Source organism: Sander vitreus, chromosome 9 (assembly GCF_031162955.1).
Source record: "Sander vitreus isolate 19-12246 chromosome 9, sanVit1, whole genome shotgun sequence".
In the NCBI taxonomy this organism is placed as follows: Eukaryota; Metazoa; Chordata; class Actinopteri; order Perciformes; family Percidae; genus Sander; species Sander vitreus.
The window spans coordinates 29,182,149-29,197,607 of record NC_135863.1 but is presented as its reverse complement, the minus strand read 5'-3'; the positions used below and the strand labels follow the sequence as shown (position 1 = coordinate 29,197,607).

At 42.0% G+C, this 15,459-nt stretch overlaps 1 protein-coding gene across 1 annotated transcript in view; it reads left to right on the top strand.

The window, feature by feature from the left end:
- The first annotated feature begins 524 nt into the window (after positions 1-524).
- The window catches only part of LOC144523740 (cadherin-2-like), a 101,243-nt gene continuing 86,308 nt past the window's right edge, over positions 525-15,459 (top strand). Inside the window, exons 1-2 of the mRNA XM_078259557.1 lie at positions 525-732; positions 9,346-9,484. Of these exons, the coding sequence (XP_078115683.1) occupies positions 691-732; positions 9,346-9,484 (181 nt within the window). The 5' untranslated portion in view covers positions 525-690. The remainder of the gene's footprint in view (positions 733-9,345; positions 9,485-15,459) is intronic.

The following is a 15,459-nucleotide window of genomic DNA, read 5'->3' as shown; positions in this document are numbered from 1 at the left end:
AAATAGCCTGACGTTGATGTGTAAAAGCGGTGGAATGTCCCTTTAAGACAGACTGTAAACGAAAGTCAGGACATCTCATCCATTGCTGTATTGATCTTTTTAAAGTGTTTCTCCCAACTTTATGGAAGTGCAACATTTAATTGTTGGAGTGCCCCTTTATTTAAAGAGAATTTTGATTGACATGACGGTGTCTCTGCCTATTACATATGTTCATGTTTTTCCAATTTGTATGGCTGAAACTTTAAGTATAGGGGGCCAAACAATGGTTGTCAACCACAGATCAGTTCCTTATAATAATCACTGAAGTGCAAAATGTACCTGTTAACCAACCTTCCATAAACTAGGCGGTGTAATTGCTTAATGGGAACTTGATCATTTGTCTGACGCCATCCATGCCCAACAAACCGGAATATCCATCCATAAACAGAGTGGAAGCATCTCTCTCCATCTCTGTAGCCGGGCTCAGTGCCCCTGCTGTCCGCTAGAGGGCGGCACTGAGGGCCCGGCGGTGAAACAGTCCCAGGCAGGCTGGAGTGGAGAGCCGCTGAGCCGGGGAGAACAGACAGACACAGCGGAGAGCTGGTGGAGAGGAGAAGGTTGCCTCATGCCGCCGGGCTTTACCGGGAATTAATCACCTGACGTCCAGCGGACTCTGTCGGTTCCGGAAGGAGGATATTACAACACAACAAAATGCATCTTTTGGGGATTTGGACGCTGATGGCGGCTCTGCAGGTAAAATATCATTTTACACCGAGTCAGCTCGGATTCGCGGAGGCTGCTGTCGGATACACAGATTGATGCCCGTTTAGAGAAGAAAGGGAGAGGAAAGGAAAGGGAAGGGAAGGAAAAGTGGGACAATGTATCTGATTTTGCCTGCTTCATTTGACTTCATTTTTAAGTCGTCACTGTCCTCGACTAACGTTAAATACCGGCCAACAAAATCAGCCTCTAACGTTTCCCACATAGCCTAACGTTAACGTTACTGATCCCAGACCTGCTCTGGTCTGGTTCCGCTGCACACGGACTGATTTATCAAACAAACAGGGACGCAGTGGAGCCGGATGCTTCCTCCGCATGATCACACAGGAGTTTGGGATTTAATAAAACGCGTCTTTATAGGATAGAAGAGAGGAAGGGAGAGCAGAAATAAGCGTTAATCACATCCAGCCACCCTCGGGTGACAGCATCTCATCTACAGTATGAATGTTGCTTTGTGTTCAAATCAGATGCTGGACTTTTGTTGGGCTAGCAATCTAGTTAAATAGCCTTCCCTGAGTGAATCAAACCCCGATACGTAGCTAGCGTGTCTTTTCCCTGCGCGGAGCATCCGCCGATCTCCATTTAAAAAGATGGCAGTTTTATTGCAACGTTAACCGGGAATGTGTGTTGGAGCAAAGGTTTAAGACGTTCTCCACTTCGGCATCCTGTCTATTCAATCGTGCTAGCTGCGTTTATTTCTCTACCATGGTGTTCTATGCCAACGTTCAACTATATTTTCTGTATTTCTCTTGGCCTGTGTGAGAGTAGACATTATGTGATTGAGATAAAGTGTGGTACAACAACACCATTTTCAAATCATGTCACCTGCTGCCCGGTTGGCACTAAGCAAGCAGAAATGTCACATTTTTGAATAGAGTTTGGCGTGCAGGTTGAGAGAGAGAGAACAGGACTGGGGTGCTGCTGTCTGGGCCACCTGCTGTTCAGCCTATTCCCAGAAGTAAGACTCGAACTCTTAAAGGATCAAACCAACGTTTTTCCTCGTTTGTTTGAACTCACTATGGAGCTTCTATTACTGCTGTGTGTGCTACCGTTTGTTTGAGTGTTTAATGGAGGTGACATGGGATGCATGACATTAGATTAGATAGAATTTATTAATCCCAAATTGGGAAATTTCAGCAAAATATGAGACACACAGAATATACAACAAATAATAAATATGATAGAATACAAGAACTATTAAAAAAAAAATGAAATAATGTACAAACGTATACAAGTGGCAAATTAAAATGTACAACCTACTTAAATAGTATTTATAAAGATGTAAGTAAAACCTATGTTTGTGCAAGTTGCAACAAAAGCGCACTGCTGTGCAGGGAAATGATTGTTCCTGTATATTTCCATGTGTGAGCCTCAGAGGAGGGATGGAGCGTGTGAATGCAACTCGAGCAGGATTTAATGACGACAGAAAACAAGGTGATCCACACTATGTGGCCAGATCAATGGAGAGGACAGTGCTGTGCCAAAGGGTCAAATGTCAGGTCCTAGAATAATCCCACCCTCCAAAACAGCAGGGCCAGCACTGTCAAGGTCTCATCTTAAATCCCCTAAAAGCCTTCATACATTTGTTATTGTTGCTTTTTAGCTTTGGTTTTGGTTCATATTTATACCCGAAGACACCTTTACTGTATGCTACTTGTTGTGGGAAGTATGCATATCAGGTGTAGTGATATGGTTATTGATTCAGTTATCCATATCTCTGTATCTCAGTGTTTACGGAGATAAATCAGTGAACATTGTTTAGGTCTGTAGAGATAACCCCCTGTTTCCTACAGCCTTTAGCCAAATCAAACTTCTGTATTTTTCAACCTGGAACCTATTTTCTCATGTTTTTGTGTCTAAGTGACTGACGGGAACAACATTTTTCGAAATCACCATCATCAAACCCACCAGACTGCATTTAAAAAAAACAGTCATTTTATTATCGAAAAACACTTCATTCAAAGTGGACAGAAACAAAATAAAACTATCAAAAGCCGTCTTGGTTCATCTTTCCACTGTTCCAACAATCACCACTCTGGTTTGGTTGAAACAAACTCTTAATTCACCCATTTACATGTGGAAATATGCTGGATCTATACACACTAAAAGTACTGATTATTTACATGGAGTCTGGTGGGTTTGGTGATGGTGATTTTGGGGCCGTTTCATGTTGACCAAAAAGGATCTTACTCTTTAACAAAAATGTCTATCTCTGTAGGGATCCTTTCCATAATGTTGTCAGACACTTAGAATAATAGCCTGAGCCTGTCAGTGGCAAAAACAGAACTTTTAGTGGACGCTAACTGACGCTGAACATTTGTCCTGTAGGGTTACATTGCAGCCCGGTTTACGGCTGCAGGTTACAGTGTTCTCACTCAATACTGGACCAAGATTTTTGTTCACATTAGTCACTTAGACACCAATGCATGGGAAAATAGGGTTGAAAAATACCGAAATTACCTTTAATAATAAGTGCCATTCATTTGTCTAATTGGGAACTTTAAAGTAAGCAAACCTTGAACATATATATATATATATATATAGATAGAGAGAGAAAGAGAGAGAGAGAGAGAGAGATTTCTCAACGATGTCATCAGTGACCCCAGAATGACTCGGAGCTAATCATATGATCAACTTGAGTTGTTTTTGTGTTATAAAATGTTACATAAATTAGGCTATGAATGATATCTGAACAAATCCCTATGTAAAAAGATTCAAAATATAGAGAGGAATGAAACTGGAAAGGTTGGTGTATGTAAGTGCTAATAAAGTGGCGATTTCTGGCTCAGAGTTTGAGAAATCCCCATTTTAGGAAAACGGCCTTTAAAGCTATGGATTATAAAATATCAAGACATTTTGCCAGACATAACAGGTGAATAGGGTAACTAACAGATATCAACATGAAACTTCCCCAGTTCCCCAGTACATTAAAACATATATGTTTGTATTACAAGTTTTCATGTTTAAATATACAAACAAGGCATCATATGCTGCTAACTTTTGGTGAATTTAGGAAAATTGTACATAGGCAAAGTAGGGTAAAATAAACATCTAAATTTGTATTTTGGATGTTTTTATTTCCCAATAGTCCGAAAGAAGACAAAATAGCCCACAAACCCAAATTGAAAACTGATGGTTTTGCCTGTTGTCTCCCCTAAAAAGCTGCATTAAAAATGACTCAAACCCATTATTCAATTATCAAAATAGTTCCATTCAGTAGTTGACAATGGATGGAGTTATCTTTGTAGCTCTACTTATTAGGCTATTCCTCGGTATTTTAGAAACTCGTCTAATCGCTCACCCTTCCCTGGTTTAAATCTCAGACGACCCTGTCCTTCCTCTTGAACTGTCCCATCTGGCTGCTTTATTAAGAGACATTGGCAGTTTATTAAACTTCCCCACACTGAGTCAAAATAGCCTTGTATAGTCTGTCACCTCTCTCTGTCCTCGGCTGTTTATTCATTCTTCATTTTGATTCTGGAAATGAAAGGAGTCATTGCATTGCATTGCATTTAGACATCAATGACAAACAGCTGTGGTTATTTCTAAGGCTGGTTATTGTTTTAAAATGTCCAATACTACTAGTATTGGCAGATATGCCCCTGGCTGCTGGTAACCATGGTAACCACAGTGAAATGACAACACCAAAAACTCGCCGGAACGTTTTGGCACTTGTTTTCACATAAGACTTTGTCGACAGTGGATTAAGATCATTGTATGTATTCGACACAGCCCCTCTGTCCTGTTAGAAACTGTATGAGTCCATCGGTGGCCAAGCACGTGTCACTCCCAACCCGTTAAATACTGACGCTTGGTCAGTGTCTCTTAAAAGTCAACCTTTAGCGTCTGTATGGAACGCACCGGGCAGAGCAGCAGCTCGATCGCGGCGCTGTAAGATGAGGCAGTATTAAGAGAGACAACGGTAGAGTGTAGTATGACAGACCGAAAACTTCTTCAGGAGCTTGGTCGAGGTGGTAGATGGGTCAAACAACACAGGACTTTCACCCAGGAGACCGGGGTTCATGTCCCGTTCGTGTCAGCTAGTCTCACATGTTGTGTGGACCAGCCAGACCTTCCTCCGCTGCACTGTGGAGGAAGGTCTGGCTAGTCCACACAATATTCCGGGATGGGAGAAAAACGTGCTCTGGTTTATTGGCATGTCTTTAAACCAATCACAATCGTCTTGGGCGGTGCTAAGCGCCGGACGGAGCCACGGTGCCGCTGCAAAATAGCTGGGTTGTTTTGGTGGAACACGTGTACGTTCAAAAGTTGTTTTAGTCGTGTAACAGAAAACTCAGATTGGACAGATAGTCTAGCTAGCTGTCTGGATTTACCCGGCAGAGATCTGAGGAGCAGTTAACCATAGGCCTCAGAAATCCACCGGAGTTTAGAACTCCAACACAAAGAAAGAGGAAGGTGACGGACATCCGGCCGAAAAGAGGGACATCCGGTGCAATTTCCGGCGGCACCGGAGCAATCCCGAAAATGGAGCGTCGTGGATATTGACGACATGTCAGTTAAACGTAAGTCCCAACCCAGAGCGTCAAAAAGTGACGCCAGGAGTCCCAACCAAGCGCGTCTAAATATGACACTAAAAGATCCTTTTGCGTCAATAACAAACGCCAAAGGCACCTGATCAAACGTCACTTTTTGACGCGATGGGAGTGAGAATGTGTTGACCAAGTGGATGCTCAATCTTCCACCTGTTTTCTCTCTTGCTAAAGCGTGTGCTGATGGGAGCCTCGCCTCTAAAAAAAGAGCTCAGGTTGGATGTTAAAACACTAGGGGTGTAAGAAAAAATCGATACACTTGAGTATCGCGATATTTTATTTTGCAATACTGTATCGATTTTCAAAATGGCAATATTGATTTAAAAAATTAAACTATTCATGTAAGACAATGGTTCACGTTTATGTTGTCTTTAAACCCCTTTCCGCTAGATGGCTATGCTGAGACGCACCACTAGTGTCCTCGCCTAGCAGTGCCTAGCAGTGCCTGACTTTTTGCTAGAAGCTAACAATGTAGCTATGGCTGAACTTTGTCCTATTTTAGCATATACAAATTAGCTCGCTAAGAAGCTGTAAACCACAATCCCAAACTGGCAGTTTGATTTTCTGTTGTACTGAATTGTTTACCTAAAGTAAACTTCTTTGACTTTTATGAAAATCATGTCTTTTTTTTAAATATTAGTTTTTTTTAAATTATACTTAAAAGAAAATCCCAATATATCGCCTTACGCACAGTATCGAAATATATTGCAATATATTGAATCGTGACCCACGTATCGTGATACGTATCGTATCGCCAGATTCTTGCCAATACACAGCCCTGTAAAACACTGATAATACAACGAGGAAAGGCCTGGTCTCATACCTTCTGTGGATAGAACTACTGTTTGGTCCATCCCAAAGTACCTGTTTGTGACATCAAGGCCTTAAGCATGAAAGCTTAGAGCAACTGAAAGTCTGTGTTTCCATGATACAGTTTCATTTTCCTACTCAGAAACAAGGCTCCTGACGTTAGTTTCATCTGTTAACTTCCTCAATAAACCCATCCAGTCTGGCGTTTGAAATATCAGAAAATAGCAGGGGTGGGAGAAAAAAATCTCATGATATATTGTCTCCAGAAATGTTTTATTCAACTTTGGTTTTTGTTAAAGAAGTAATAGAAAATCCCAAAACTCAATACTATCGAATCACAACAACAAGCAGTACAATCGTAATAAATTATGAATCACAATACATGTCAAATCAGCCCCCACGTAACCCTAACCCTAGCCCAATTTATTATTACATTTTAAAATGATATCAAATGGAGAAAATCAGCAAACATTTAGGGCTGTAATCAACCAAAGAAAATCTTGGTCGACTGAAGTCCTGACATTTCGACAAAAAAATCGACTGCGGGGGAGGGTCAGCGTTAGATTAATTAGCTGCGCAGTACTTGGTAGCCTTGTCCGCCTAAATGAATTCTAAACAAACATAAAAAACTAGTAGGCTATTTGCAGTATATTAAATCGTTTTTTAACCTAATTATTTTGCACTGAAATGACACACTCGAGTCTGTCTGTCTGTCAGCTCTGACAGCGTTGCATCACGTGCACCTGCGCAATATCATAGCCTATGAGTTCCGAAAATAGTACTATGTCAACTAGTGATATCAGCACAAGAACTGTTGAGGAATATGCAACGTAATACTATACAATAATATACAATAAGACAATTGTTTTTGTCATATGTTATAATAACTGACAGACACTATCATTTCAGCAGCTCTGTGCATGTCCTTGCACAGAGCGAGGCTGAACATAGGAGCTCAGCTTAGCGGCTAACCCTGGGGGATGCTACCGTAGTGGCGGGCGGGTGCGCCTGTAGTTATAAAACGATTATTAGACTAAAACATTAGAATATGCCAATTCTGATATGTTCATATAGCCTACTCAAAACAGACGGGGCAACCTAACGCAGACAAGTTAACTTACCGTTTTTTAGGTGATGTGCCATGTTTGAAACGCTCACGATTAAATAAATATTCAGCAAACCACCAGACCAAGGCCTTCTAGTACTTTCTTCATTCTGTCTCCAGTGGGTTGGGCTGATCCAAAAAGTGAAAACAAGGGGGGGTGTTCTGAAGACAGACTGTTACCTGTGAAACAGGGGTGCTCTGAAAACACCCCCGTTAGCGATTAGCGCTTTCCACCTGATGAAATTAACACGGAAAAAAATAATACTAAAAATAAATTCAAAAAAAAAAGAAAGAAATTAACACGATAGCAAAAAAATCGACCAATCAGAATAAATCGACTAGTCGACTGGGAGATTACAGCCCTACAAACATTCACATCATCTTAGCCTTGTTGTCCTTCCGGGTCAGAATTGAAAAGAAATTTCTTTTGGCGCATTTTCTTTAAATTCATGGTCAATAAACCTAATTTATTTGACATTATAGATCATTTTTGAGTTAAATAGCAGGGAATTATGAGTTATTTTGACTGATAGTTAAGATCAGAGGATGTGTCAATGAGACAATGAGAGGATGAGACTGGTTCGTGTCAAAGTTTAGTCAGGATACTGTTTTGAAACCATTTTAAAGCAATTTTTTTCCCAATGCTATAAAAATGAATAAAACACCCCAAATTCAATGAAAGTAATCATTAATTATACCTGCGAAGAATGCTTTACGGATTTCAACGAACATCCATGCATCCATGTTATTTTGGGGCAATTGGGGTTGAAAGAAACCCATATTTCTAATATAAAAAAGTAAAAAAAAAAACACAAGGGTTAAGAAAGTGGAACCAGTCAAATGTTTTAATCCAATTACCTTTTTGTAATCAAAATTGTTGCAGATTACTTTTCTGTCAATCAGTATTGATGAATTGAGGAGGGTTCTGTAACTAGTAATTGTTATCATGAACACTATATTGTTGAGTTATTATATAGTAGCTACTAAGTGCATCTTGTGGTGAGACTGTTGTATATTATTTGATAGTATCATATAATATTATATATTGTCACATGAAGTGAATGTACTGACTACGTGATTGGATAAACTGACTTCCCGCTTTTATTCCCACTTCCCTTTTCCGCGTGTGTTCTAAATGTCACGCTGAAGCCTGGGTAACGTCACGCAGAAACACAGCATCCGTCCCGAGTCTTACTGTGTGTTTGTCTTCCTCCTTCTTTATACTAATAGGGGAAGAGATAAAAAGCTAGCTGTGCAAAGGCACCCCCCCCATCTCTTCAGACATGTCAGGATGGGCAGCGAGGACGCTAGGGTTTAATGTTTTTTAGGTCGAGCGGAAGCCAATCACAGCACCCCTCTTTGCTTCATTACTTTAATCACAGAAGAACACACACACACACACACCAGCACACACACCAGCACAAACACACACACACACACACACACACACACACACACACACACACACCAGCACACACACACACACACACACACACACACACACACACACACACACACACACACACACACACACACACACACACACACGTACACTGCAACAGATGCCTTTATGCAGAGGAGTGGGAATAGTGTGTGTGTGTGTGTGTGTGTGTGGGACTGGAGGTGGAGGGGGGGGGGTGATGTCGGGCCGGGGCTCTAACAACAGGAGAGACAAAAGTCTAGACGCTAATTATCGTTGGAATTAATTGCCCCAGTTGTCTGCTGCTCCTCACGGGGATTATTCATGGTCTCCTGGTTCGGTCTGGTGCTGAACTCAGTTGTATTATTTTTCCCTTTGACGCACGACATTGTTCTTCTGCTTCACTGTTTGGACAACAAGCCCCATTAAGGAAATGTGGAAAACTAAATCCCCGCTCATGTTCATATTCGGCCTTTAAAACAAAGAATCACATCAGGCCATACGGGTCCAATCACAAAAAAACTACAACTTAACTTAAGGCGTTTAATATATTGATGAAATACTCTGAAGGCCATCATTAAAAAGTCACAAAAACATCAGTGGAGAGGTTGCGAGGCCATTGAGATGTGATCTAAAATGCACGCAAATATCTGAATACTCTTTTTATTCCCTTGTCATCTTTGTGTTCCTTCCCTTCCCAGGTTGTTGTTCTGGCTGAAAAGGCCGAGCCGCTGTCGTCAAGCGAGCTGGGCTCGTTGCCATGCACGCGGGGCTTCACTCAGGAGGAATACATCATCCACACGGAGCAGGAGCTGGCCAAGGGACAGGCCGTCTTCAACGGTCAGCGCACGCACGCACGCACGCACGCACGCACACACACACACACACACACACACACACAAGCACACAGTAATAATCCCCTGCTGTTGGGAGGGGGTTGATATTTGAACCGCAACGGAGCTTTGTTGGGACTGAGTGTGAGCCCATATTGTCCATCTGTCCAGTCTGTGTTGGCCTGATCACTACAGTTTAAAAAAAATAACACAATAGAAACATCTTTTTCTGATCGTTTTGTAAAAGCATTGATGAAACTTTCCGTCTTCTTCTAACCGTTCCAAGAGAACTGTAATAATACTCTTACCGTTAGAGTAATATTACGGTAAATATAGTAAATGTTGGTATAAGACTAAAATCATGCCGTAGTCCATAAGAAAGTGTAAGCTAAGCCGGGCTGGGCGATATGGAGAAAATCAAATATCACGATATTTTTGACCAAACACCTCGACGTCGATATTGCAACGATATGGTAAGGTTGACAGTTGGTGCTTTCACAAAATGTCTTCCACATTTAGATTTTAGATAAATAACCATCATAATGTGGATATACTGTCTAAGTGGTTAAAGGCAAATAATAGAACGGCTACAGAACAGTCTGGTGAATTCAGAAAATGACATCACTTTTACTGTAATGCAGCCTTTAAAACCAGGAAAAGACTAAACTTACCATGTAACGATATTACAATTCTTCAAAATCTAAGACGATATCTAGTCTCATATCACGATCTCGATATAATATGGAAATATTGCCCAGCCCTAGCTGGCATCATTATATTGGAGGACTTCCACCCGTGCAGCCTCTAATTTGACGAGCTGAACCTTTAGCCTACTTATTTCCAGCCAGGGCTCTGTGGTTCCAGCGTGGGGAAAAAAGTTCAATATTCAGTCTGAATTCAAAATTCCCAGTGTGTAAGTGCAACAAGGCCATGCCTTATATTACAAGAAGGGGGGGGGGGTGGGTGGGGACGACTGAGGAAGCAGGAAACTGGTAAGCTGTCCACAGATAATCGGAGCGGTAACGTGTGGAAGCACAACAGACGGAAGCATCTTATATAAATGTGAGGCTGCTTGCTAAAAATGCAACTTCCCAAGTCACCTTGTTAGCTTAGCACTCCCATGAGGTAGCATGAACAACCGGAACCATGTCAGTCCAAAGGGCTGAGGGTTAGACTACGCTGGATGACTTTGAATCAGGTCTGCGCGATGTGAGGAGAATATGCGACAACGTTGAATATCGCGAGAAAAACATTACTTGCAAGAATGCAAAAATCAGGAACTATACAGGGCCAGTTACCAGTGGCCATATGTTTGAAACTAGGGCTGCACGATATTAGAACAAATATATACGCGATATGATTCACGACATTGGAGGAAAAATGTTGTATCATTATTCTCATTTTCATTGAAAAATATAATAATTAAAAAAAAAAATGATTGAAGTGTGATTTTTAAAAAAAAAAAAATTATTTTGTATTTATTTTTATTTTTATTTTTTTTATTTTTTTTGCGAGGATCTGTACCAAACAAAGATTTTTGTCTTTAGTCTGTAGGATATGATTTGACGTCTCTGCAGCACCACAGTACCTTATTTTAGAACAGTTTGACACATATTTTGCCTTTAAGAAATATTGCGCCCCCCTGCGATTTGGATATTGCGCTAGTCCGTATTGCGATTTCCATAAAATTGGGATTCATTGTGCAGCCCTATTTGAAACACAAGAAGACTAAAGAAATCATCCTACTCATGTATCGAACACTCAGCTCTTTGTGCCTGGAATAAGGATCCTCTTTCGTGAAATACTGAAGCAGATTTTGATCTACATGAGGTTAGTAATATGACTGCAGGCCTTTTTTTAAAAAGACAAATAGGTCAGACTGTACTCTGCAGTGATAAGTTACCGTGGGAACCAGGATCAATCAGCAATGCTATTTCTCACTGCTGTGTGTGTCAGAATGATCAGCATCATTGACTGGGCCCCGGGGAATCAGCAGCAGGCCGATCAATCAACAGTGTACATGTGTAGACCAGACGCTGCTCTCTGGCTACGTTCACACCGCAAGTCTTAACGTTTAATTCCGATTTTTTTTTTTTTTTGCTCAGGTCCGTTTTTTTTGTTTTTGTTTTGTTTGGCTGTTCACATTACCTTTTTTAAAATGTGGCCTATATCAGATTCCAGTGTGAACTGTTTGCGGTTTCGAACTGCCCCGCATGCGCCAAAGAACTATAACAATGACATCAGACGCGGCACGCCGTTGCACTAAAGTTAGGGAGGTTATGGAGGAAGTAAGCATTTTCGCTTTGATTTCAAAATGTTTGTGCAATGGCAGCCGTAACGTTAATGAGCAGGAAGAGAATAATGAAGAGAAAGAGAGCCAAATTGGCTATTTTGGCCTTTTGCAGGGTTATGTTTTACTGTCTGTGTTTGGCTTTTCCCCTTTCCTTTATTGTGTTACATATCTTTTTTTGTGCACGTTATAGGTTTACAAAGTGAAAAAGCCCAAAGTCCACCCCAAAGGGCCTTACCATCTCCAACAGAAAACACTGTTCACAAACTGCTCCAAACATCTCTATTGTAGTCCAGCCTTCACTTCCCTGACGAACGTGCATCACTTTGTAACACACGTTATAATGCTCACCTAGCTGCTAGCGTGGCACGCCCTCATACTCTGCTTCTGACTGGCTAGTAGTCCTTACCTAGGTACTGTCAGGACACGCCCTCATACTCTGCTTCTGACTGGCTAGTAGTCCTTACCTAGGTACTGTCAGGACACGCCCTCATACTCTGCTTCTGACTGGCTAGTAGTCCTTACCTAGGTACTGTCAGGGCACGCCCTCATACTCTGCTTCTGACTGGCTAGTAGTCCTTACCTAGGTACTGTCAGGGCACACCCTCATACTCTGCTTCTGACTGGCTAGTAGTCCTTACCTAGGTACTGTCAGGACACGCCCTCATACTCTGCTTCTGACTGGCTAGTAGTCCTTACCCAGGTACTGTCAGGGCACGCCCTCATACTCTGCTTCTGACTGGCTAGTAGTCATTACCTAGGTACTGTCAGGGCACGCCCTCATACTCTGCTTCTGACTGGCTAGTAGTCCTTACCTAGGTACTGTCAGAGCACGCCCTCATACTCTGCTTCTGACTGGCTAGTAATCCTTACCTAGGTACTGTCAGAGCACGCCCTCATACTCTGCTTCTGAATTGCTAGTAGTCCTTCCCTATTTACTGTCAGGGCATGCCCTCATACTCTACTTTTGACTGGCTAGTAGTCATAACCTAGGTACTGTCAGGGCACGCCCTCATACTCTGCTTCTGACTAGCTAGTAGTCCTTACCCAGGTACTGTCAGGACACGCCCTCATACTCTGCTTCTGACTGGCTAGTAGTCCTTACCTAGGTACTGTCAGAGCACGCCCTCATACTCTGCTTCTGACTGGCTAGTAATCCTTACCTAGGTACTGTCAGAGCACGCCCTCATACTCTGCTTCTGACTGGCTAGTAGTCCTTAACTAGGTACTGAGCATGCGCGACTCCCAACAAAGATGGAACAGAAGCGAGATGCCTCACTCTGTAGCTAAAACAGAGAGCTCAACACACAGGGTGAAAAGAGGAGCTGCAGCAATGTGCAGTGCAACAAAAAGATGGTGTTTTTTGAAAATTAAACCGTGTAAACCTATTCTGATATAACCTCTAAATACAATTATGAAGCTAGAAATGAGCATAATATGAGCACTTTAAAGAGCATCAAAAGTCAGTCTTTTCACATTTTTCACAGTCTTAAGAAACCTTCCTGAGCTAATTTAAACAGGCGTATAGTAGGAGGTCAACTCGCTGAAATGGTCTAAGACACAGAGCTCAGTCTGACTCTAACTTGTTCCCCGCTGGCTCACGTCTCCGTGTGTGTGTGCGCACTGGGAGAGATGTGTGTGTTGATAGTCAGTATCTCCACCCAAATGAGACCCTTTTGATCTCTGTGAATTAGCACGTCACTGGCTTTTTAACATCGCGGAATGGCAGGCGTCGTGTTCGAGTGGGATTGTGTGCCGCGACTGACTTCGCTCTGCTCTGACGAGGGTTCGGGGTTGCATCGGGGCTTTTGGACTGGAAGGTTGCCAGTTTGAACCCCTGGCCTGTACAAACATCTACTGCAGAGATGCTCTGCGGGGTAACCGAAGAAGCCTGTGGTTGTGCAGGGCAGCCTCCAGTGTGAACATGTGGAACTGTAATTTGAAGCAGGGTTTGGCTGTCTGGAGAAATAAAGGTCAGAAGGTGACTTACCTCTGCTGGGATGAAATCACTTTTTGCTGTATTTTTGTTGGTTTGATTCTAAAGGAATGCATGGATTATAGTTTTTTACTGAACGATATAGCCGCCCGCCCCCCGTTAACTGATCGTTAACCGCTAACCCGAGAAGCGGAGAAAGCGGATTCCAGGCGCACCTGTCCTGGAGGCTGTTGCGTGCGTCGCCGTGGACACATGCAGCCACATCCCCAAACCTCTGCCACTAGTTCAGGTTGTCAGCTGTAGGATGGACAATTCAAACGCCAGTCCTCATCCATATAGTGGCATGTGTCGCTTGTAAAAAGTTGTTGATCAAGCTAACGGTACCCCAATAACCGGCATTAGTTGTGTTTAAGAAATAGATTGTATAGTCTATATTTTAAGTAGTTAGTATTCTTAGTGCCAGTTAACGATGTACAGGCAAAACCCTACAATAACTCAGTGCTGAGGTGTGTGTGTGTGTGTGTGTGTGTGTGTGTGTGTGTGTGTGTGTGTGTGTGCTTGTTTTACTATATTGAGACTATATTGAGACTACTATATTGAGATATATCTATATATATATATAGATATAAAAGAAAGTGGAGCACATCACTCCAGTTCTGAAGTCTTTATACTGGCTTCCAGTGCCTCAAAGAATTTATTTCAAAATACTTTTGCTGGTTTATAAATCACTAAACGGTTTAGGGCCAAAATACATTTCTGATCTGCTACTACACTATGAACCACCCAGACCTCTCAGGTCGTCTGGGACAGGTCTGCTTGTTGTTAGGGGGGAAGCAGCGTTCAGTTTTTACGCTCCATATATCTGGAACAAACTCCCAGAAAACTGCCGTTCCGCAGCAACTCTGACAAAGACCTCTCTTTTTTTGATGTTGCCTTTCTTTAAAAAACTGTTCATTTGGTATACTGAAGTTGCATTGATGACACTGTATGACATTCTATGACTGCCCCTCTTCAATGTTTAATTTCTTATACTGCACTGTAACTTTTATTCACGTATTTTATCTCTCAGTTCTTTCATTTCTTATACTGCACTGTCAATTTTATAATTTTATTCTCGTCTTTTATGTTTTAATTTGCTTTGCTATGTTTTTTTTATCGTTTTCTAACTGCTCTTTAATGTTTTATGTAAAGCACTTTGAATTGCCCTGTTGCTGAAATGTGCTATACAAATAAAGCTGCCTTGCCAAGCTGCCTATATTCGTGGGGTCCAAAAACCGGGGAATACAGTATACTTGTGGGGTCTGCACAGCCTTGTGGGGCCCAAAATGCTGGACCCCACAACTTTAAAGGGCTGTTTGAGGGTTAAGACTTTACGTTTTAGCATTAGGGTTAGAATTAGGTTATGGTTAGGGTGAGGGTAAGGGTTAAGGTTAGGCATTTAGTTGTGATGGTTAAGTTTAGGGTAAGGGGCTAGGGAATGCATTATGTCAATGACGGGTCCCCACAAAGATAGTGAAACAAACGTGTGTGTGTGTGTGTGTTCACGTTTGTGTGCTTCTGTGGACTTGTATGAGCTCTGAGAATGTAACAAGGCAACAGTGACTGAAGCTTACAGAGCAGCCAGGTAAACGAGAGTGTTTGTCTGTGGTGATGCTCGGGTGTGTGTGCGTGTTTGTGTGGGTGAAAGTGGCCGCGTTGTTTATATAAAGTATAATCATCATATGCAGCCAGGCTACTGGGGAGACGCAGAAAGAAA